This window comes from Rhinichthys klamathensis, unplaced genomic scaffold (genome assembly GCF_029890125.1).
Source record: "Rhinichthys klamathensis goyatoka isolate OS25496 unplaced genomic scaffold, OSU_Roscu_1.1 h1tg000352l_1, whole genome shotgun sequence".
NCBI lineage: Eukaryota > Metazoa > Chordata > Actinopteri > Cypriniformes > Leuciscidae > Rhinichthys > Rhinichthys klamathensis.
The window spans coordinates 596,966-621,299 of NW_026606863.1; the positions used below are offsets into that span (position 1 = coordinate 596,966).

At 39.3% G+C, this 24,334-nt stretch overlaps 1 protein-coding gene across 1 annotated transcript in view; it reads left to right on the forward strand.

Moving 5' to 3' along the window:
* The window catches only part of nid1a (nidogen 1a), a 59,905-nt gene that overhangs the window by 18,362 nt on the left and 17,209 nt on the right, over positions 1 to 24,334 (forward strand). The window contains exons 7-14 of the mRNA XM_056232665.1: positions 942 to 1,142; positions 1,602 to 1,835; positions 5,556 to 5,693; positions 6,152 to 6,280; positions 7,753 to 7,896; positions 10,664 to 10,783; positions 14,681 to 14,905; positions 22,002 to 22,171. Coding sequence (XP_056088640.1) covers positions 942 to 1,142; positions 1,602 to 1,835; positions 5,556 to 5,693; positions 6,152 to 6,280; positions 7,753 to 7,896; positions 10,664 to 10,783; positions 14,681 to 14,905; positions 22,002 to 22,171 — 1,361 coding nt within the window. The remainder of the gene's footprint in view (positions 1 to 941; positions 1,143 to 1,601; positions 1,836 to 5,555; positions 5,694 to 6,151; positions 6,281 to 7,752; positions 7,897 to 10,663; positions 10,784 to 14,680; positions 14,906 to 22,001; positions 22,172 to 24,334) is intronic.

Below are 24,334 nucleotides of genomic sequence, written 5' to 3' on the forward strand. Positions count from 1 at the left end.
TATTTAGATCAGGGTTTTTTTTATGGAAGCTTGTTTCCATCCAAATTAAAAAAATCTTAAAGATAATTCAGACTTTTTATCTCGCAGTCCTGACATTTTTTATGTCCCACAATTCGGATTTTATTACTCGCAATTGCGAGTTTATATCTCACAATTCTGAGAAAAAAAGTCACTCACAAATTTTTCTTTTTTCTTGTGTGAAATGAAAGTTATAAAGTCAGAATCGTAAAATAAAAGGTGAAAATATAACTTTTTTATTTTTTATTCCACGGCGGAAACGAGCTTTTTCAGTTCTAAGGGGGTACATGGAAAAGTTTAGAGAAAAACAATGCAAAAAATAAATAAATGATTAAAAAAACTATATTAAATAAATATATATTTAAATTAATAAGTAAATAATTGAAAATATGATTACAGTAAAGAAATAAATAAATAATACATCTAACAGTACGGTACTATAGTGAGTAAAAAAAAATCATAACATTATGTAATATGAACTAAATATTTTCTAAATGGTATTATACATAAATAGTGATAATAAATTTTAGATTTGGGGTTCATCTAAAAGATTTAAAACCCCAGATTTACATAAATAATTATATGTATTTCTTTCATAGAAATTCCTCATAGGTAATCCTCTTATTTTCTATTATGAAATATGCATTTGAAAAGGTGTATCTGCCATATTTCGACTAAATATAAATAACATCTAAGAACTATTTTCACTTCGTGCAAATATCCTCTATTTAACATATAGTGTATTTAGAGGGTGCAGAAAGATCCAGATCAGTTTCAGTTCAAGCCGGATTTCAGCAAATATTTCTTACAACACACCATCCCATTTAAAATCAATTCAGCAACTCTAAACTCAAGTGTGTAAACACTCTTGTTTTGAGTTGAAATGTTTGATGGAAATCCAGCCTCACACTCCCATCTCTCAGGCGGAGAGTTCAAGCGCCGGGCCGATGTGACCTTCCAGCCGGGCGGAGAGAGGTTGACCATCTCTCAGGAGTTCAAAGGCATTGATGAGCACGACCACCTGATGGTCGACACCAGACTCGAAGGAAAGATTCCCGAGGTTCCTCAGGGAGCCAAGATTCAGATCGACCCCTACACCGAGATCTACCAGTATAGCAGCAACTGTGAGTCCAACATGCATGATTTCCCATCATTCACAGCACAAGAATGATCAAATATACAGATAAAACTGCGTTTCCTTTGCACTTCAGTTGGCAATAGTGCTTAAAAGCATCCAGTGTCTGTTCGGAAGTGAAATTTCATGCATTTCTATTTGCAGTAGCGTTCAAAAGTTTGGGTTCGGTAAGATTTATTTTCAGCAAAGATGCATTAGATTGATCAAACGTGACATTTGAAATGTTACAAAAGATTATATTTCAAATAAATGCTGTTCCTTTGAACTTTCTATTCATCAAATAATCATTGTAATAATATTTTATAATTTTTTACAGTGTTTTTGATCAAATAAATGCAGCCTTGGTGAGCAGAAGAAACTCACATTAAAACATTAAAAAATGTCACCAACCAAAAAATTCAAGTCCCTTTGTGAAGCCGATTGACGCATGTGTGTCTCTTCCTGTCAGTGATCACCTCTTCATCCACACGGGAGTATGTGATTGATCTACAGGACCGTTCGACCCAGAGCAGAAGCTACACCTTCAGAGAAACCATCACGTTTCAGGGCTGCCAGCACGATGACCCCGGCAGAGCCACGCCGTCCACACAGATGCTCAGCGTCGACCAGGTGTTCGTCATGTACGATATGGGCGAACAGCTCTTGCGTTACGCCATGAGTAACAAGATTGGAGACATCAACGGTGAGGGATGATCTACTTTTACATTTATGCATTTGGCAGACGCTCTTATCCAAAGCGACTTGCATTGCATTTCAAGGTCCACATTTTACATTCTTATCAGTTCTTGCTTTCCCTGGGAATCGAACCCATGACCTCGGCGTTGCAAGTGCCAGCGCTCTACTGTTTGAGCTACAGAAATATTAGTAACACTTTTCTTGAAGGGGTGTGCATAAGACTGACATGACACCTTCATAATCATGAATATGAAGGAGGTTTAAATGCATGTTTATGACAACTGTCATTAAGTGTCATTCGCTCAATTATGACATTTTTAATGCAAATATGACATTATTTGAAATGTCTTTGTCATGACAACTTGAAGGTCGCGGTGAAGGAATTTCCCTTGCGGTAATTTTGAGTGGCTCAATAGCGCGATATGCGGTATTACCGCCATTTATTTATTTATATTTATTTGTTGCTATAAATACGTGTTATGATGTGGTCAGCATACACAAAAACAATGTAACCAAAACTAAACAGCGTCTCTGCGCATTGAAAGACTGTCACTCATCGTGCAGTTACATTGTTATCCCAACGGACTCTCTTTGAGTCATAGACTGAGTGAGTCATTAAACCGTTCATTCAACGAAAACGTTCAAAAAAGCTGATTCCTTAAATGATAGATGTAATGAAACAAGGCGTTAATTATTTTTTTTAAATTTGAGCTCCACTTTTCAAGGCTCAGCTGGCCAGCAATGCTTCATTTTTGGGCAAAGCTGAAGCAATGCTTCACTTAATAGAGACCAATGCGTGACTCGCTGCTTTCCCCCCACGGCTTCCTCGCGCTGTGTAATGCTGACCAGCGCTGACGCCATTCATGGTAAAATAGCCTTACACGTTAAAGGTGCTCTATGTAACTTTTCTACTAAAATGAATCCTTTTTTTATTGCCTGTGTGTGAAGGGGTTGTAATCACACATTAAAATGATCCACTTGTCGAGTTTTGCTATTACCTCTGAAGGCCAGTATTCCTATTTCTATGTGAAGTCTCCGGGTCGGATTTACCGCGAAATCCATCGGATGTGACGTGCATGCGCGCTCCCGAGCCTCTCTCCTTATATACAGTCTATTGTAGACGGTCAGGGAGTTACGTCCGGTTAAAGGGGCACGTTTTTCGGCTTATATCTCAGTCAATCTTTGATCAATATTCCCAAGACTCTAATCGTTCGTAGTGCTGGACGGGGCCTTTCGAACGAGCCCACCCCCGAGGTCCAACTCGCCCGGCTCCCCGAGTTATAGCCGTTCGAAATCCGGGGTCCCAGCGAACGGCGATCCGGTAGGGGGCATACCCGAGGTCCGCCACTCTAGCGTTCGGGCAAGGGTTCCCCTGGGACCTCCTACCCCGAATTTGAGCTCTCTGGGTCTTTGCGTTCCAGAGATACGAGCGATTTTCTTCTGAGATCGTGACGTCACCGGCGTCCGCAATTTTGCAGCGCGCCCGATAGTTTTCTGCTAATATCTCCGCGAAAACACCACCAAAAACTATGGAACTTATATGGTTCTTTTCAGCTCGACTAGATGGTCCCAACGAGCTCGGTGCTCGCCGAATCCGTCAAGTATTCGCCGAGATATTTGCGTAATAGACGGTATTGTCTATGAGTTCGAGCACGAGCGCTCTTGTAAAATTTGGTTGCAATCTGAAACATCACCACTAGAGGCCGCTAAAAGTTACGTAGAGCACCTTTAAAAGGATGATACGACAAATATTTCGCTTTCCTTGGAAACGGCAACCTTTTCACGAATATACAGGACTTGACTTCAAAGACAGACGCAGGTAATCGCACGCGCTCAGGCGATCTCTCATTCACTGTCTGTTTAGGCTTAAGTCCAAATCCACGAAGCCTCTGTACAAATCACCATGATAAACAGTCTTGTTATCATTATTAACTTATTTAACATTCCATACACATGGTACGAACTACGAAGGGTGGCCTTATGAAAAAAGAAAACGCGGTTTGGCGGTTGCTGCGGTTACTTGCATTCCTCTGCGGTTGGCCTGTCAGTAGCGCGGTACCGCAATATTGCAGTTATCGCGACAGCCCTAAATGTAATGTCAACCCATAAAGCTAAGTGGTTTCTTAAGTTTGATAATTAATCTGCTATGTCATGTTTATTACATATTTATGACAAATTTATGTTGTCTTGGTAATGTAAAATTACCAAGACAGGTTATGATGTATTGGTTTATGTCAAGTTGTCATAACAAAGACATCTCAAACAATGTCATATTTGCATTCAAAATGTCATAATTGAGCGAATGACACTTAATGACAGTTGTCATAAACATGCATAAAACCATGCATATGATTATGAAAGTGTCATGTCAGTCTTATGCACACCCCTTCAAGTAAAGTGTAACCATATTTACCTACAGGCAAAAACACTTGAGATTTTAGGCTATTTGGCATTTAATAAAGTGTTGTTTCAGACTAGTTTAAAGAAAACCTTCAAAATACACTTTTAAATGTATATTTTATTGCACTTTGTCTATTTGCATCTGTAGATTACAATTACTATCTTTAGAGGCTGTGAGTTTGAGTCAGAAATCTCCTTCTCTGCAGCTTCACACACACCAAGCTATACAGTTTTATTCACATCTATATTCTGAACGTTTTTACAGAGCGGTTTGTTCATATAAGATTTGCCTTTTACGGCTGTTGACAGTATTTTTTTTATTTATGAAGTGATAAAAAGAGATGTAGAAACCTTTAATATGTCAACAAAATCAAACAAGTATTTTGAAGGTGGCTTTATTCAGTGTTCAGGTTTCAAATGTACGCGATTGAGTGCATTTTTAATTTATAATAAAATTTGTGACGTCACACGCTGTGGTATTGCAAGATGGCGGCGCCCTTGCTCCAAAAGCTATAACAAAACATCCCCTTTTCTTTAAAATGGTTACATTAAACGGTTAGTTCACCCAAAAATTTAAATTCTGTCACTAATTACTAATTACTTACTATTCATTTACTTCTGTGTGGGCCTCGAGTGAGTTCACGTAGTGTAACAGCGCAGCGCTTCTGGGTTGTACGTCACACGCATCACACACATGACCAGCGTCGGCCAATAGTGAGCCGACGTTCTGACGTATAACCCAGAAGCGCTGCGCTGTTACACTACGTGAACTCACTCGAGGCCCACAGAGAAGAACATGAATAGATGAATAAAGTCATTATTTAAATTAATACATGATGATTAACTAACTATATTCTTCTATGTACATTTCTGAAATGCACTTTCTGTAAAGCTGCTTTGAAACAATATGTATTGTGAAAAGCGCTATACAAATAAATTTGAATTGAATTGAATTGAATTATTTTGGTTTTTCTCGTCGCTTGATAAACTGTAGTCACTCGGACTATTTTAACGATGTCTTTACTAACTTTTCTGGGCCGGCAAGTTTCAATAACATAGAAGCCTATGGAGGAGTGATCAGCTCTCAGATTTAATCAAAAATATCTTAATTTGTGTTCTGAAGATGAACGAAAGTCTTACGGGGTTGAACAACACGAGGGAGAGTCATTACTGACAGAGTTTACATTTTGGGGTGAACTATCCCTTTAAATGTGTTTTTTTATTGAAGTGGAAATCAGTTTAATAAATAATGTTAACTTGACAGCTTCATTTCCACTTTAAGTTTAATGTATATTCACAATAGTTGATTTTTATATATAATCCACAGGTGGACAGACGGAAGAGAACGCTTGCTTCACCGGGAGACACGGCTGCGATACTAACGCCGTATGCCGACCCGGACAAGGAAACCAGTTCACATGCGACTGTGCCGCGGGCTTTACTGGAGACGGACGCACTTGCAATGGTACGGTGCTGTGGGATAATCTAAGATTTTACCACAATTACATCTATCCTCAGTGTATCGTTTCAATTTAAACCATTTACTATTTAATTTCCCTCCTAAAACGCCCACTAATCTTCTTCCTTCAGAAGGGAAATCGATTTTCCTCATGAAAGTAGAGCTCAGCTTCCTAAGGGGGTCGTTTCCAAAGCAATCTTCTAATCAGACGTCAAAATTGTCTCCATGTCTGCATAAATATTCCCCCAGACCTCTAAGGATGTGAGCCATCCCTTGATGCTTAGAGGAAATTACACAAAAACGGGACAGATGTTATCTTAAAAAGATGCAATTATGAGAACCGATGGTATCATCGTTAGTGATCCGTGGGAATGTGGCTATAAGGAAGTCTAATGTTTATGATAGCATTAAAGCGGTTGTGGAAATACTCACTAAAGTTTAGTCTGCTTTCCTTGTCTCATTAGACATCGATGAATGCAGGGAAACCCCTCAGATCTGTGGGCCGAACGCCGTCTGCAACAACCAGCCGGGAACGTTTCGCTGCGAGTGTCGGGACGGCTTCCAGTTCGCTAGTGATGGACAGACATGTGTTGGTGTGTGAGTCAGTAGATGTTTATGTCTGTTTGTGTTCATCATCATCATTATTTGTTGACAAAATCCCCCTCTATAAAGCTATTTGCATCATAAAATTACCACATTGTAAAGTAATGGTCCAAACATAATCTAAAGAAAACATGGACTGGTTTCACAGACAGGGCTTAGATTAAGCCAGGATTAGGCCTTAGTTCAATTTGGGCATTTAAATAGCTTTTATAAACGTGCCTTTGAAAAAAAACATTCTTGAGACAAAACAGTGGCACTGATATATTTTAAGTTGCTTTCAGTTAAAGCAGATCAAACATGCAGTTTAGTCTGGGACTAGACTCAAGCCTTGTCTGTGAAACTGGGGTTATAATACTTTATTTTCATGGGAAAAATTAAACAAATCGCATTTGTTTTTCCAAGACAAGATTGAGATTAAATGGAAAGCAAATACTTCTGATGTTTCTGATCCCTATCCATAGAGGTTGTCGCTCATATGAAGCTCATTATTTCTCATTATTTTAGCCTGTAGCTCTTATTAACCATAGATGTCAATTTTCAATTTTCAATTTAAAATACTTTATTGGCATGATTGTAATGACAAGAAAAAGAAATATACAACATAACAATAAATTGTGTTAAAATAAGGTGCTAAGTAATAAATAAAATATGCTGCTTTATATTTTTGTGTAAACCGTTTTAACAGTGTAAAACCATTTTTTTTCAGGATTCATTTGTTAAATAGACTCCAAACCGTGTACACTACTGTTCAAAAGTTATATAAAAATATGAATCAGCACAACTGTTTTCAACATTGATAATAATCATAATGTTTCTTGAGCATCAGATCATCATATTACAGTGATTTCTGAAGGATCATGTGACACTGAAGACTGGAGTAATGATGCTGAAAATTCAGCTTTGATCACAGGAATAAATTACACTTTACTGTATATTCACATAGAAAACAGCTATTTTAAATTGTAATAATATTGCACTGTTTTTACTGTATTTTTGATCAAATAAATGCAGCCTTGGTGAGCAGAAAAGACTTAGTGTATGTACAGTATATAAAAGAAAAAGATAATGGATGTCTCATTGATTTTAAAATGTATGTGATTGTGAATACAATAGCAGCTCAGGTCCTTTGATGAGACATGTTTGGGTTAAGATTGAGATCTGTGACTTTTGATTACAGACTTTGAGACACTTTTGAGATCTCTTAAGAAAATGCGTGTGAGATTACTGGGCTCTTTTTTTTCTAAAACATCTTAAGAAGCAGAAGACTTCAGCCAAAGTCTCAGTTTGCTCTCTATTTAATCTCACTGCAGTCTAGGAGAATTGAGATTGAGATATTTAAGAGATCTCTTGTATGATTTCTGTGGAGATATTCAGACATTCCCGGTTTAAAATGTGCCTAATAAGTGATTTAACTTTCTGAATTAGATTTTTATTGAATCCGCTGTCTTGTGTTGTCCTGTAGAAGTGCACCGTCCCGTGGACCCGTGCCGCACCGGCACTCACGACTGTGACGTCCCTGAACGCTCTCGCTGTAGTTACACCGGCGGATCCTCCTACATCTGCTCCTGCTTGCCGGGATTCATGGGAGATGGACGAAGCTGTCAGGGTGAGTTACTACTCCTCTGTTCCAGCTGTCTCTACCTCTCTATACCAGAGACACTTTAATTTATAAGACAAGAAGAATGCACACCATTTTATGCGAAACAGTACTAGTTGACTAATGAGTTTCATATGCATTTTTACAGTTGCATTAATCTATGCTAGGAGTTGAACGACTTCAGATTTTTTGAAGTTGACTGTTATGACATCAAAGTCGAGTCGACGTCGACTAGTCGCTGACGTCATTCATAAAAACACAAGAGATGGGACTGCTTTGCAACATGCCACAATTTGCAATTTATTAGCAGAATATTATTAGGGTTGGGTACCGAAACCGGGCACCGATATGGAACCTAAGTAACCTGTATGTAACCGGACCGAATCAAAACGCAGATTTTGGTACCACTTAAATGCCTTGTCGGTTTAAATATATGCCCTCTGGTAGGGCTGCACGATTAATCGAATTTTAATCACGATCACGATTTTGGCATCCCACGATCAAATTCGCGTGATTGAGCGATATTTAAAATGCGCCATTCCGTTCATAGAACGCTCCGTTTTTTGTTTTGTTTTCAAAGCGCTCCGTAAACCACTGTCTGATCAAGTGCCTCCACCATGAGCCAATCAGTGTTGTTCCCTGCACCGCGCAAAAGATTTCGAGTGTGTCTGCGCGCGAGCGACAGCGCGAGAGAGAGGCCGAGTGTGTCCGAGAGCGCGCTCGACAGTGCGCAAAAGATTCCGAGTGTGTCTGTGCGCGAGTGACAGCGCACGAGAGAGGCCGAGTGTGTCCGAGAGCACGCTCCACAGTGTGCGAAAGATTCCGAGTGTGTCTGCGCGCGAGCGACAGCGCACGAGAGAGACCGAGTGTGTCCGAGAGCGCGCTCCACAGTGTGCGAAAGATTCCGAGTGTGTCTGCGCGCGAGCGACAGCGCGAGAGAGAGACCGAGTTTGTCCGAGAGCGCGCTCCACAGTGTGCGAAAGATTCCGAGTGTGTCTGCGCGCGAGCGACAGCGCGAGAGAGAGACCGAGTTTGTCCGAGAGCGCGCTCGACAGTGCGCGAAAGATTTCGAGTGTGTCTGTGCGCGAGCAACATTGCGCGAGAGAGAGACCGAGTGTGTCCGAGAGCACGCTCGACAATGCGCGAAAGATTTCGAGTGTGTCTGCGCGCGAGCAACATTGCGCGAGAGAGAGACCGAATGTGTCCGAGAGCGCGCTCGACAGTGTGCGAAAGATTCCGAGTGTGTCTGCGCGCGAGCGACAGCGCGAGAGAGAGACCGAGTGTGTCCGAGAGCGCGCTCGACAGTGTGCGAAAGAATCCGAGTGTGTCTGCGCGCGAGCGATAGCGCGGGAGAGAGACCGAGTGTGTCCGAGAGCACGCTCGACAGTGCGCGAAAGATTCCGAGTGTGTCTGCGCGCGAGCGACAGCGCGCGAGAGAGACCGAGTGTGTCCGAGAGCGCGCTCGACAGTGCGCGAAAGATTTCGAGTGTGTCTGCGCGCGAGCAACAGCGCGAGAGAGAGAGACCGAGTGTGTCCGAGAGCGCGCTCGACAGTGCGCGAAAGATTTCGAGTGTGTCTGCGCGCGAGCAACATTGCGCGAGAGAGAGACCGAGTGTGTCCGAGAGCGCGGTCGACAGTAAGCAAAAGATTCCGAGTGTGTCTGCGCGCGAGCGACAGCGTGAGAGAGAGACCGAGTGTGTCCGAGAGCACGCTCGACAGTGTGCGAAAGATTCCGAGTGTGTCTGCGCGCGAGCGACAGCGCACGAGAGAGACCGAGTGTGTCCGAGAGCGCGCTCGACAGTGTGCGAAAGATTCCGAGTGTGTCTGCGCGCGAGCGACAGCGCACGAGAGAGACCGAGTGTGTCCGAGAGCGCGCTCGACAGTGTGCGAAAGATTCCGAGTGTGTCTGCGCGCGAGCGACAGCGCGAGAGAGAGGCCGAGTGTGTCCGAGAGCACGCTCGACAGTGCGCGAAAGATTCCGAGTGTGTCTGCGCGCGAGCGACAGCGCGCGAGAGAGACCGAGTGTGTCCGAGAGCGCGCTCGACAGTGCGCGAAAGATTTCGAGTGTGTCTGCGCACGAGCAACAGCGCGAGAGAGAGACCGAGTGTGTCCGAGAGCGTGCTCGACAGTGCGCGAAAGATTCCGAGTGTGTCTGCGCGCGAGCAACAGCGCGAGAGAGAGACCGAGTGTGTCCGAGAGCGCGCTCGAAATCTTTCAATATTTAATGCATGTTTGAATAAATCTGGCAGTTTTTATGACAGCCACCATTTAAATTTGTATATTTCATATAACTTTCTTATTATAAAAATAAATAAAAGTGTAATTTAAGTGTTTGAATCGCTACAAGTCAGTTAATTTTTACCTTCAACATTATAGTAGGCTAATGAAGCCTATAGGCTACAACTGACTCCCATAGTTTACAGCATTAGTTAAGAGATTTGTTTTCCTTGAGAAAATTTGCCATGTATTGTACCTGATATCCAAAATAATCTATATTGAATCGTAATCGAATCGAATTGCAAGCTTGTGAATCGAAATCGAATCGAATTGTGAAATTTGTGTCAATACCCAGCCCTAGTGGTAACCGTAGTATAAGGGGAATAATCTGCTCCGCTTCACGTCGTGGTGGCGACATGACCACCTCAGGTGTGCATTATTTTCTAATAATTCAATGGGTCGTCGTCAATTGTTCTTTACTTATTAAACATTTAACTGTGCTTATCTGTCATGGAAATGTATCTTAATGGTCCTATAAATGGGCGTTTCTTTCTTTCAGACATAGACGAGTGTCAGGTGAGCCAGTGTCATGAGAATGCCGTTTGTTTCAACACACCTGGATCTTTCACCTGTCAATGTAACGCTGGTTTTTATGGCGACGGATTCCGCTGCTCTACAGGTAGAGTCCAGCTTTAAATGAAGATCGGTTCTGTCTTTTGGTTTTTATCACATGGAGTCTTGTGTTCTTCATTCTTTTCATTCACTCATACAAAGCCAAAGTATTTATTACTGGCATATTTAGCGAAAATTCATCAGGTTTTTGCATGTTGTGGTTTGTACATCAGGCTTAAAGGATTAGTTCACTTCAGAAAAATAAAATTTCCTGATAATTTACTCATCCCCACGTCATCCAGATGTTCATGTCTTTCTTCAGTCGAAAAGAAATCAGAAAAGAGCATGTGGGTAAAACGTATATAAATGTTTATTTTTTTAATAAAATGGCCGATGGTTTGTCTAGATAAGACTCTTATTCCTCGGCGGGATCGTGTCGAGACTTTGAAGCTGCACTGAAACTCACATTTGGACCTTCGATCCGTTGGACCCCATTGAAGTCACTATATGGAGAAACATCCTGGAATGCTTTCCTCAAAAACCTTAATTTCTTTTCGACTGAAGAAAGAAAGACATGAACATCTTAGATGACATGGGGAGAGTAAATTATCAGGAAATTTGAATTCTGAAGTGAACTACTGCTTTATGCCCCGTTTACACAAAGGGAAGACGCAGAGGTTTGGCCTCTCATTTACACGAAAACCCCGTTTTTAACACAGAAAACGATTATTTCTAAAAACTCCGGCCAAAGTGTAGATTTCTGATAACGCCGGTTATGTGTGGCCGTGTCGACCGGGAGAAACGGGGTTTTAGGTTCTCAAACGTCACATTATGCGCCAGAAAATGCTTAAAGGGGGGGTGAAACACTCAGTTTCACTCAATCTCATGTTAATCTTGAGTACCTATAGAGTAGTATTGCATCCTTCATATCTCCAAAAAGTCTTTAGTTTTATTATATTTATAAAAGAAAGATAGGCTGTACCGAGTCTTTCCGGAAAAACCCGAGCGGGTGGAGGCGTGCCGTGTGGGCGGAGCTAAATAATCACGACACGAGCGCGCGAAGCTTTTGCGTTGAGAGCGTCTGGAAGCTGTGAGTGACATCCGAAAATAAACCAGGGCTAACAATCAGATAGTAATCCCATGCAGAACAAGGATCTAAACAATACTAAGGGCTCGTTCATACAGAACGCGTTTTTGCTCACAAAAACGTGAGATGGGCAGTGAAATGCATGGGTGAAAACCATAAGGTCTCGAGCGTTTTAAAAAAAATAGAAATGATTTTAACTTGAGCGCAGTGTTTTTAGAACACCATGTCATGCGCGAGTTTTATAACATTTGTGTGTTGTAAACAGACAGACTCGTGGTTTATGAGGACATTATTTATTTTTACAATAAACAAACTGAAACCTACAGTGGCCAGCTAAACAAATGTATTTAAACACACACACACCATACATCGCATGCTCCATAGATATACATTAACTGTATGTGATCATGTTGTTTACTTGCTGTGCTTACAAGCCGATAGTTAACAACTCACAGACATTTGAAGCAGTTTTACTCACCGCCTGCGGTTCCAACGCACGACTGTGAACCTTTATCGTTGGGACTGCTCCATCTTAAAAGTATTAGGCAATCTGCAAATCCGGCGTTGAACTGGGCCTTGTTTATAAAACTATTACCGTCGAAATAAAGGGAACAAACAAAAACACTTGCACAACTCCGTTGCTGCTCTGGAAAAACAAAATCCATCCACTGGTCCCTTAACGCTGGGTTCTTTGGAAATTTGTGCAGTGTTGTCTTGCCCTTTTTTTAATTGCAGCGCAGCCGACCGAGCCCAGCGCTCTGATGGGCATAGGCGTAGGCTACTCTCGCAGGCACTAGGCTACAGATGCGCGCGCGCCCTTCCGGGAGAAGTGCCCTTAAGACCCGTATAAGGAAATTCCGGCCACTCTGACGTCACACACGCCCGTATTCGAAAAAAACTTTCCGAAACTTGTGACAACCCGGAAGGAGTATTTTTGGAACAGAATTACTCCATCAAACTTACAACTTCATTTTTGAAACTTTGTCCATGTTTAGCATGGGAATCCAACTCTTTAACAGTGTAAAAAACTCACTATGCATGAAACAGCATTTCACCCCCCCTTTAACGTCATGTGAGCGCCCAGAGTTATGATGGCGCTCGACGGCGTATTTATCATAGACAGTCAAAGAAAGGTATTTATGCGGGTTGATGTAAATGACAACTTTTTTGAAAACGATGTTGTGTGCACGATGTTATAATTGAAAACGGAGGGGGGGGGGGATATTCGTTTTTCTAAATACGGTTTCTAAATTTAAATTTAAATAGCAAAATGTCTCAAGCGAAAAGGAAGCTGAGAGCTGTTTTTACCCACAGTTCAAACCACAAACCTTATCAGTCGTTCTAATGACAGACGACCCTCAACTCTTTAAATATTACAACATGACCTGACATCTTGACCTCTGAGTAAAAGGTTAAACCCTGCCGTCATGAATATGAGCTCGGCAGCTGCATGTCTGCTGGGAACTGGCCAGTTGCTTTGGCTTCTCAGAGTTTTAAGACCCCATAAAATCAATATCGTTGAGTTTTGTGACTTTTAGTCCATGTTTCTGAGCTGTAAGGTCATCTGTGTACTAGTATAGACCTAAAAAATGCCAGAATAAACATTATGCAGAAATATACACTATCGTTCAAAAGATTTGTTTTAATGTTCTTGAAAGAAGTCTCTTCTGCTCACCAATAGGGCTGTCACTTTTGTGAACAAATCCTGTTCGATTTTTGATAAGTGTTCATTGAATTTTATTTTATTTTTTATTTATTAATTTATTTGACATGGACATTGCAATTAAACATAGTACAAAACAAGTCAGTAACTGATGCTATGCAAAAAGAGTTTATAGCTATTGCTAATTTTCAACTCCAGTCAATGGTTGGGCCTTTACACTACAACATTTACTATTTCATCTTAAAAACATCTTTATAAACACATCAAATGAATCACTTACATACACAAACCAGTTATCTACAAAATGGGTACATTCCTGTTTCGATTTTATCCAAGACTTAACTCGAGAAGTAAACTGTTTAAACTCAGTCATTGTTTTAAATTCAGTGGGTAATGAATTCCACAATTGTGCACTTTTATATGAAAAAGCAGACTGACCAAATGTAGTCTCGATTTTATTTGACATGTCTCGACTCAAAAATCGACAAATGTTCGACAAATCCTCGGATCGGATTTTACATGTCTAAAGACGTTTCCATTTTCAACACCAAATATCGGCAAATCCACAGACAACTAACAGGCATTAGGACGAGCGTAAAGAGGGCGCTTGAGCACAAGTCAGCAATATTCCTGATGATTTATTGCCGTGAAGTTTCGTGCTCAATGACAAACAGGAGTGCAACATTCAGGGATTGAGATTAACACCCTCCGACCCGCCAAATGCGGGTATAAATGAGCTTTGGCGGGAAACGCTGTCAAATCACGAGCCAATCTGGCGTTTCTATGTTTACTCACTTTGCTGGGGAAGTTCGTGTAAGCCAAATCTGTGCGGATTTAGCGCAAATACGCAACTCGTGATCCTCATGATATATTAAATACAGCGTATTACGCAGAATCTGCTCATTTCTGGCTTACTTGAACACACACGTCACTACACAAGAAATAACGGCGCGCTTGTTCACTTGCATTGAAGTAATAGTGAATATTAAAAAGCATTTGGTGAACAGAAGAGACATTGTTATTTTCCAACATCCTACATGTTCTGTGTGCTGTACTGATCTGTCCACCTAAAACACATTTTTGGTTAAAAAAAATAAAAGGCCGTTAAAATCTATTCCTTATTTTCATTTTCGAAACTTGTGTTGGTTGGTCAGTCTTCAGTGTCACATGATCCTACAGAAATGTTTAGGGTTAAGTGTGTGTGTTTTGTTCAGACCGTGAGAAGACACGCTGCGAGCTGCATAAGGAGAGCATTCTGGGCGCTGGGTTTGAGCCTCGTGGTCCTCGTCCGATGTCCGGTCAGTATGTGCCGACCTGTGATGCCCAGGGCGCATACGACGCCATGCAGTGTCACGATAGCATTAGGCAGTGCTGGTGTGTGGATCGTGATGGAGAGGAGATCTCTGGCACTCGCATGGGACCCGGAAGCTTTCCTGAGTGTGAGTCCTCCACATGTTTACGCATAGGCCCTGTTTACACCTGGTATTCACCCAAAAATGAAAATGATGTCATTAATGACTCTCCCTCATGTCGCTCCAAGCCCGTCAGACCTCCGTTCATCTTCGGGACACAGTTTAAGATATTTTAGATTTAGTCCGAGAGCTTTCTGTCCCTCCATTGTAAATGTGTGTACGGTATACTGTCCTTGTCCAGAAAGGAGATAAAGACATCATCAAAGTAGTCCATGTGACATCAGTGGGTTAGTTAGAGTGTGTTGAAGCATCGAAAATACATTTTGCTCCAAAAATAACAAAAACTAGGCCTTTATTCAGCATTGTATTGTCTTCCGGTTCTGTTGTGGTTGAGGTAGAGGTTGTAAGCCTTCAAATGATATATAGTTTGTCAAGATTAGTTTAGGTTTAGTATAGGATATTACTGTTTTAAATATGTAAAGGCTGTGGGCCCGACGGTGACACTTAAGATGCATTTTGGTCGATCGGATCTCAAGTGGACGACGGTATATACAGGTGTAAAACATTTTGAGCTTTTCCACTTTCAACCATTTCCAGAGGTAGTTGGAAACCGGATTGCTTTCGGAGTGTAAACGCTCATGTGATCGAATGTGTTCAAACGGACACAAAAGACGCTTGCTCTCTGAATACTGACCTAATGCGTACATTATGGGAAGCGCTCTAGCCAGACGGGATTTAAAGTTTGTCGGCTGGAGACCCAAGATTGGTTTGAAGAGGAAAAACATGCCAAGCTCAATGTTCTTCTCTCACCATTGCTGATTTCTAACACACACTCATAGTGTTCGGCTGGTCACCAGAGCTGCTGCTCTCCGTATGTTTTCCTGCTTTCTCTGGTCGTGTTCATATGTAAATTGCACAAGCTTATTTTTTCCATTAGATCAAAAGATGTGAAAAAGCCCATACATTTACTCGCCCATAGACCCTCCCTCGAAGAAATCAGGACAGAAGTGTTTAAAAGTGGAGAAAAGGGCTTCCGGTTCCGGCGACTGAGTGAATGGCAGCATAGTTCATCGTCTCCTCCGACGATTTAATTAAAACTCCACTAAATCTTGAGAAAAATAAAAAATCTTTTAAAGCAGTATATAATAGTGGGACAACAATGGAAACAAGAGAGAAAAGCAGGAAAACTAACACAGAGGTCCTAGAAACCGAAGGTAGACAGCAAGAAGGCGCCGGCGGCGCGGCACATGCGTTAGCACAAAAGCAAGATGCTAATCGCCAGCAAACTCACCAGGATAACATGCAAATCAATCTGGAACGAATTTTGGAGGAGATTCAAAACTTTCGCAAAGAGAATAATCGTCAGCTGGATGAAATCAAGATCGAATTAAACAAGACAAATCAAAGAATCGGCCACGCAGAAGATCGCATTGAAGAAATTGAAACGCGAGTGCTAAACGTGGAAGAGACGATGCAAAAAATGATTAAAATGCAGTCGCATCTGGAAAGTAAGCAAATTGACCAAGAAGGTAGATCGAGAAGAGACAATATAAGGATATACAACGTGCCAGAGGACGCAGAGAGAAATCCCATGACTGACTACGTCGAACAACTTCTGCGAGACACTTTGGATTTTCCTCCGGAGACAGAACTGCATGTGGAAAGAGCACACCGGGCACTTGCACCCAAACCTGGAGTGAACGCGAGACCCAGGTCGATTGTAGTAAAATTCCTGAGGTACAAAATGAAAGAAGAAGTGATCCGGAAGGCATGGATGAAAAAGGATATTTTTGTGGGTCAACAAAAAATCTACTTCGATCATGATTATCCTCCTGCGGTTCTACAGAAAAGGAAGGAATACACGGAAGTGAAAAAAGTACTGAAAGAAAAGAAGATTCGATTTCAGACCCCTTATCCGGCAAGACTACGTGTGTTCTATGAGGATGGGACCCACATCTACCACACAGCTGAAGAAGCGTATCTGGATATGGAGAAAAGAGGATTCAACGTGGAAAAAACATCGCTGACTGAATCACTCATTGAACAACTCGAGCGCACGTCTTGGGAGACTGTTTCACAACGAAAGACGAGAGGTAAAAAGGCTCCGAGATCGACAGACATCAGGGAACGTCTACAGGCATATAGAAGATAATGTGAGACTGCATATGCCCTCTACAATTAAAAATGAATGAAGAAAAAATATTGGACATGTTTTTGGACCTTAAATCGGATAGACTTTGATTTAATTTCTCTCTTCGTATTATGGAATGACAGCACGTCGGACACGAGAGATATGTTCTCTTCTATCTCATGTAAAGACGGTGAACTGGAGGGCCCCGATCACCACTGTGGAAGAGAAGGTTCCCCCTCCATGCTAGACGCCACTACCAACCTGTTACAGGGTCATTTGTTCGAGACCCCTATCTTGGAAGCACCTTATGTTTGTCAGGTTTTTAATATTCTCTTTACTTGTTCGTTTATTGGTTTTCCAGGGAATGTGCCTCTATCATCCTTTAGATTTCAATGTTTTATTGAACTGATATGACAAATAACGAAGTAAAAGTAATTTCTTTCAATGTGAATGGTTTGCTTAACCCAATCAAAAGAAAAAAAATCTTAAGCAAAATGAAAAAAGAAAATGCTCATATTGTATATCTACAAGAGACACATCTGAGTAACATTGAGCATGAGAAATTGAAAAGAATGGGATTCACTCAGATCTATTACTCATCGTATCATACAGGGCATAGGAGAGGAGTTATTATTTTGATATCCCACAAGGTTATTTTTGAAAAGAAGTATGAGTATGCTGATAAAGAGGGTCGATTTATTTTTATTCATGGAATTATGAATGGAACATATGTTACTTTATTTAACATTTATGCCCCACCTGGTAGTAATGTTACCTTTTTTCAAAAAGTATTTCAGATTATGTCCTCTGAAACACAAGGTATATTGATTTGTGGTGGCGATTTAAATGTACATTTACAGCCTGAGTTTGACTCCTCAAACAAAAAAACGACGTTTTCTAAACCCATTCTTCGGAAAATTAACACATTGATGAATGATATTGGCATAATTGATGTATGGAGAGACCTATATCCAAATACTAAGGATTATACACATTTTTCCCCCCCACATAATGTCTACACCAGGATAGATTATTACCTTATGTTTAATAGAGATAGGACCAGGGTGACAAGCTGCGATATTGGAACGATAGATATCAGTGATCATGCCCCAATCTACTTAACAGTAAAACTAGACAATAAATCTAAGGATACTTTGTGGAAATTTAATTTGAATCTTCTTAATGACCCCTCTTTTAAAATGCATATTAAAAATGAAATTCATTCTTATTTAGAAACTAATGATAATGAAGAGGTCACCCCCCCCATATTGTGGGATGCTGCAAAAGCAGTACTAAGAGGTAAAGTTATAGCACTAGCCTCACTTAAAAAGAAAATTCGACAACAGGAGTTAAAAAAATTACAACATCAATTACATTTATTAGAAAAAGAACATAAGGACAAGCAAATCCCCAAAATACTAGAACAAATGAAAAAAATAAGAAACGAAATTAATATGCTGTATACTCAAGAAATAGAGAGAAAAATGATGTTTTCTAGGCAAAAATATTACGAAAATGGATCTAAATTTATGAAAATATTAGCATGGAAATTAAGAAAACAACAAGCAGATCAAACAATATATAAAGTCAGGGATCCTATTACCAATACAATACAAACCAAACAAGAGAACATTCAAGATGTTTTTGAAAGGTTTTATAAAAAATTATATTCTAAAATGCCCGAAGATAGACCCCAGGAGATTAATAGTTTTTTAGATGCATTAAAGTTACCTACCCTTACTGATGAGCAAAATAAAACACTGATAGCAGAAATAACCACAAATGAAGTAAAAGGGGCTATTACTAGACTAAAATCTAATAAATCCCCAGGACCGGATGGATATACTGGGGAGTGGTATAGAGCATTCCAAAAGGAATTAATACCTATCTTGGTTCGTACTTTTAATTGGGTTTTAAAGAATGCGATAACTCCCCCATCTTGGAAGGATGCAGTTATATCTATTATTCCAAAAGAAGGCAAAGACAAGTTAGAATGTGGATCGTATAGACCTTTATCGATATTAAATGTCGATTATAGACTGTTCACATCAATTATGGCCAGAAGAATGGAAGAATTCCTGCCCAACCTAATAAATCAAGATCAATCAGGTTTTATCCGTCAGCGCCAGACACAGGACAATATTAGGCGCACATTGCAAGTTATGAATCATATCAGGAAAAATAAATTAAAGTCTATGATACTAAGTTTAGATGCTGAAAAAGCCTTTGATTCTGTTAGCTGGACTTATCTTTATAAGGTTCTCCGCAAATTTGGCTTTCATGAAGTTATAATTAGAAGTATACAGGCACTTTATGATACACCAACTGCAAAGATAAAGATTAATGGTTATTTATCAAAGTCATTTACATTGGAAAGAGGCACTAGGCAAGGATGCCCATGGTCCCCTCAATTATTTGCACTCTATTTGGAACCCTTAGTACAAAGCATCAGACAGGATAAAACAATCCAAGGCATCAGTATAAAAGGAGTGGAACATAAAATAGCCTGCTATGCAGATGATATACTGATTTATCTCGGAAACCCAACCAAGTCTTTACCTCAACTCATGAAACAATTTCAGAATTCTGGCCCTCTCTCTGGATATAAACTAAATATTGATAAAACAGAAATAATTTCATATAATTATAATCCCCCTATAAATATTAAAAATACATATTTGTTAAAATGGCATACAAAATCATTTAAATATTTAGGTATCCATTTGACGAAAAACATAGAAAAATTGCAAAGAAAGAATTTTGATCCACTAACTGTAAGAATCAGAGAAGATTTAGCCAAATGGAATTTAATTCCCTTTTTTAGTTTTAGCTCAAGGATTGAAGCAATTAAAATGAACGTATTACCTAAATATCTTTACCTATTCCAATGTCTACCTGTAGAAATTACCGGAAAACAATTCACAGAATGGGATAAAATGCTTTCACGTTTTATTTGGCAAGGGAAAAAGCCCAGAGTACGTTTTAAAACATTGCAGCTCCCAAAGGATAAAGGAGGGTGGGCTCTTCCCTCATTAAAAGATTACTATACAGCAGTTCAAATTAGGACTGTGGTATATTGGTGTGACCCACATTATAATGCTCCTTGGAAGGATATGGAAAGTTATACTACAAAGAGTATTCCTGTACAAACAATATTAGCAGATAATAATTTACGACAATATATAGATAAGCTAGAAGACCCATGGACACAGCTTACTTTAAATGTTTGGGCAACTGTGATAAAAGAATTTAATTTGTTTGAATACACTTCCATTTTTAAATGGATTGCTTATGACTCAGACTTCACTCCAAATCAGTCTGATAACAGGTTTAAATTGTGGACAAATAAGGGAATAACCTCCTTTTGCACAATCATTGAGAAAGGTGAAATTTTAAGCTTTCAAGTATTAAAGGAAAGGTTTTTACTAGAAAATCAAGATTTTTATAGGTACCTTCAGGTTCGAAGTTATTATGATAAAAAAATAAAAGGAAAAATCAAAGACAATTTGAATCCGCTAATAGACTTGCTTAAGAAGACATACACATCAGGTATTAGATATAAGATAGTCTCTCAGATATACAAGAGTTTAATAAATATGAAAAAACACTCTACAAGTTACATCAAAGCGAAATGGTTGACAGAAAGTGGAATAATTTTTACTGATGAAGAGTGGTCAACTGTATGGAAATTTCAGTGGAAATCAACTAGGTCACTAAATTGGAAGGAGTACTGTTGGAAAAACATTGTTAGATATTTTATAACACCAATACAAACGGCCAAATACAGTAATAACACCCCAAAATGTTGGCGAAACTGTGGATGTAATGAGGCAAACCATTACCATATATTTTGGGAATGTCTACATATTCAAGAATACTGGAAAGAAATACAGGATGCTCTTCAAGATAATTTTAGAGGAGACATACCTCTAGAATGCAAATTACTGTATTTTGGCTATGTATGTCCAGATATAATAGCAGCAGATAATAAATACCTGATGGGTGTGCTTTTGGCAGCCAGTAAGAAGGCAATCACACGCAAATGGTTAAAACAAGAGAGACCAACATTAGATGACTGGATTGATGTGACCATTGAGATTTATATGATGGAAAAGATAACGTTTATTGTTAATTTGAAGAAAGTTTTTTTTCTGGAAAAATGGAGGAAATGGGTTGAATATGTATCAGAAAGAAGGTCAGATTTTGTTGCTATACTTAAATAGATGAAGATTAATATATAATGTATATATTAATAATATATGTTTGCATGTGTAAGTAATAACAATTCTCACTATTTATTTGAGATTATAATAAGTCGTAATCTGAGGTTGTTAAGGATGGAATTTAACTAAGAGGAATTGTTCTCTCCCTGGATGTATATAGTTACCCTTTTACTTTTACTTTTTTTTGTTTTTTGTTGTTGTTGTTAAAAAAAAAAAAAAAAAAGTTATACTTTGAAACAATTGAACTAACCTGGAGTACAATTTATATTTAAAACATTGGGTAATTGTACATACCTATATTTGTAAATACACTGTGATCGCATTGAGCATTGTATGTAACTTGAAATATACTGTATGATTGTACTCAAATGAATAATCAAAATAAACACAAAATAACACAAAAAAAAAAAAGTGGAGAAAAGAGGCGGATTAAAACACCAGGTGTAAACGGGAGTGTGTCTCCCTCGTCCACTTGTGATCCGATCGACCAAAACACATTTTAATACCAGCTGTAAACAGGGCTTTAATTCATGTATCCTAGTAGACCCCAAAATATGGACACTTTAAAATATATATATTTCATAATTCAAAAACTTGGAAGTGTGTGAAAGTCCCTTGGTTGAGAACCACTGGGAAAATACCTACATAAGCAGCTCTTTAGGTTTTTGGTACAAAGCTAATGTTTTTATTGCCACATTTTCTGACCATTTTCTGTACATATAGCTAGTGAATTCCCATAGTCATTTTATATTGATCTTCGGTTCCTCAGGTCCTGGTGATGAATTTCCCGGCCCGATTAGACCAACTCCCAACCCAGACGTTAGTCCTTTGCCTCCCGGCAGTCACATCCTCTTCACCCAGAGCGGGAAGATTGAGTACGTTCCTCTGGAAGGTCATGACCTGAAGAAGAATGAAGCCAAGACTGCGCTGCACCTCCCGGTAAAGCTTTAACCCAGCGTGTCTGTTAGTGTAATGTGGAAGACGAGAGTTATGAGAGAATCAAAGCTTTTAGAAACTTTGAATCAATTGCTTTGCAAAACGATTCACTGTTTCAAAAGCCAAGTGACGCCTGCTGGTCAGAACGGTGTAAAAACATGCATAAAAACAACTTTTGCAAGTTGAAAGTGTAATCTATCATAATAAATGTAATCAACAAATGTGTTATTTTATTAATTTGTGGAGATTGCTTTGATTGTTTCATGGAAAGATTGGTTAATCAGGCCAATAATTTCTATTTTATTATACAAATGTCAATACAAATCTACATATTTATAAAATCAGGTAACCATATAGACACTGGTTCATGGGCTCACAGAGATCATTGCAAAACATTTCGAAACAGTTATGACGTAATGAAGCCTTGTTTACTGTAGTCATGTGACTTTGGCAGTGTGATACGATACGCACTCCAAATCCCTGGTTTAAAACAAACGATTCGCCAGGGTTTCAGAGCTTCACAAATCAGTGCCTGTTTCTAAAATCGCCCCCTATACCGTCATTCACTATTCCCTGCATTAGTCCAATAATATTGTTCACTTGAGGGAGTGAGTGAGAACGAATGAGAACGAATTCGGACACTGAGTGCCGCTTTTGCATAGTTTGTTGTGTTGCTGTTTAATAATCATTTGAAACTTTGCAAACTGGCAGCTCCAGTAGTAATGAAAAGATTTATCTTGAAATCTGTCATGGAAACTATTGATATACTTTAACCTGTTAAGTGTCACGCCCCTTTTTTTGAATAGACATGAAAATGCACATTTTGAACTTAAATGGTTGTAATTCAAGAATGCTTTTGAATATAGACGCAAGATTGGTCTCGTTTTAAAGAAGACATTTGGCAGGTTTTTGGAGAAGTGAAATAAATTAAAAATGTGAAACAAAAAAAAGTTATAGAAGTTTGAGTTTATGTACAATGTAGAAAATGTAATTATTCATATTTTATATAAAATATTTATTTTCAAAACCTGGGCGACTCTAAAACTGCAAAAAAAAATCAAAGCCAAAAATCTGAACAAGTTGTGTTTCAAATTTTAGGTTGATATCTCAAAAAATGAGCTTTCAGTGAGAGTGTGTTTGGGCGCAGTACCGAACGCTTCCACTAGGGCACAGCCAGACTCCATCACTGCCCATATAAGGGCGCCTCCATTTCCATATGTGTTTTGAGTGATATGAACCATTATTTCCACAATTTTCATACAATTTATGAAGTAGACATCCTATTCAGAAGTAGTATGAGAAGTTTGGCAGATTTTGATATGAATTCAACCTCTAAGAAACACATAAAAATAACACGTATGTGCGTTATAGCTCGCTGCCACATCACAAATGGTGAATTTTTTTTTCTTTATATTTAAAAAAAAATTCAGAACTTTTTTTCTAAAATAATTGAATGGATGCTATCTTTTGAACTCTTGGCATGAAAACAAACTGAGGTTTCTACCCTTCTTTCATGATTTTTCATGTTCATCACTATTTCAAAATAAAGGTCTTAACACGCCTTAGGAGCATGAAAATATTCTTGTTGCAAATTGATAAATTAAGGCTCCTCTGTAATTTATTTTGAAAATCAATCACCAAATATGGAAACTATTGATTGTAAGCTTTCAAATGATATATAGTTTGTCAAGATTAGTTTAGGTTTAGTATAGGATATTACTGTTTTAAAAATGTAATGGATTTTGGGCCCACCGGTGGGCCGGTGACACTTAAGATGAACAATTCAATAATCAATTTTGAAAGGAATTTATACCTGTATGATATTACGCTGTACACACATTGGACCAGGTTTGGTAAATGAATGGATGGATGATTCGCCATCTTCTGGTCAGACACGAGAATTAATTCACAGTGCATTATGGGTATTCTCAAGCCGTTGAGCATACATCGGTTGTACGCACGTTATTGTGGTGCATTGTGGGATTGAATGAGTGCACTCGATAGCGTCCACCATGTTTTGGACACCACTACAAATGGCTGTATCATCAAATAGTGCCTTATACGGTTATAGTGGGCGGTTTCGGACACAGCCAGTGTTTCCAAAGCGCCTATTACTAGTTTACACTAATGCCTTAGAGTGCAACAAGTACTTGTGTTGGTCATGAA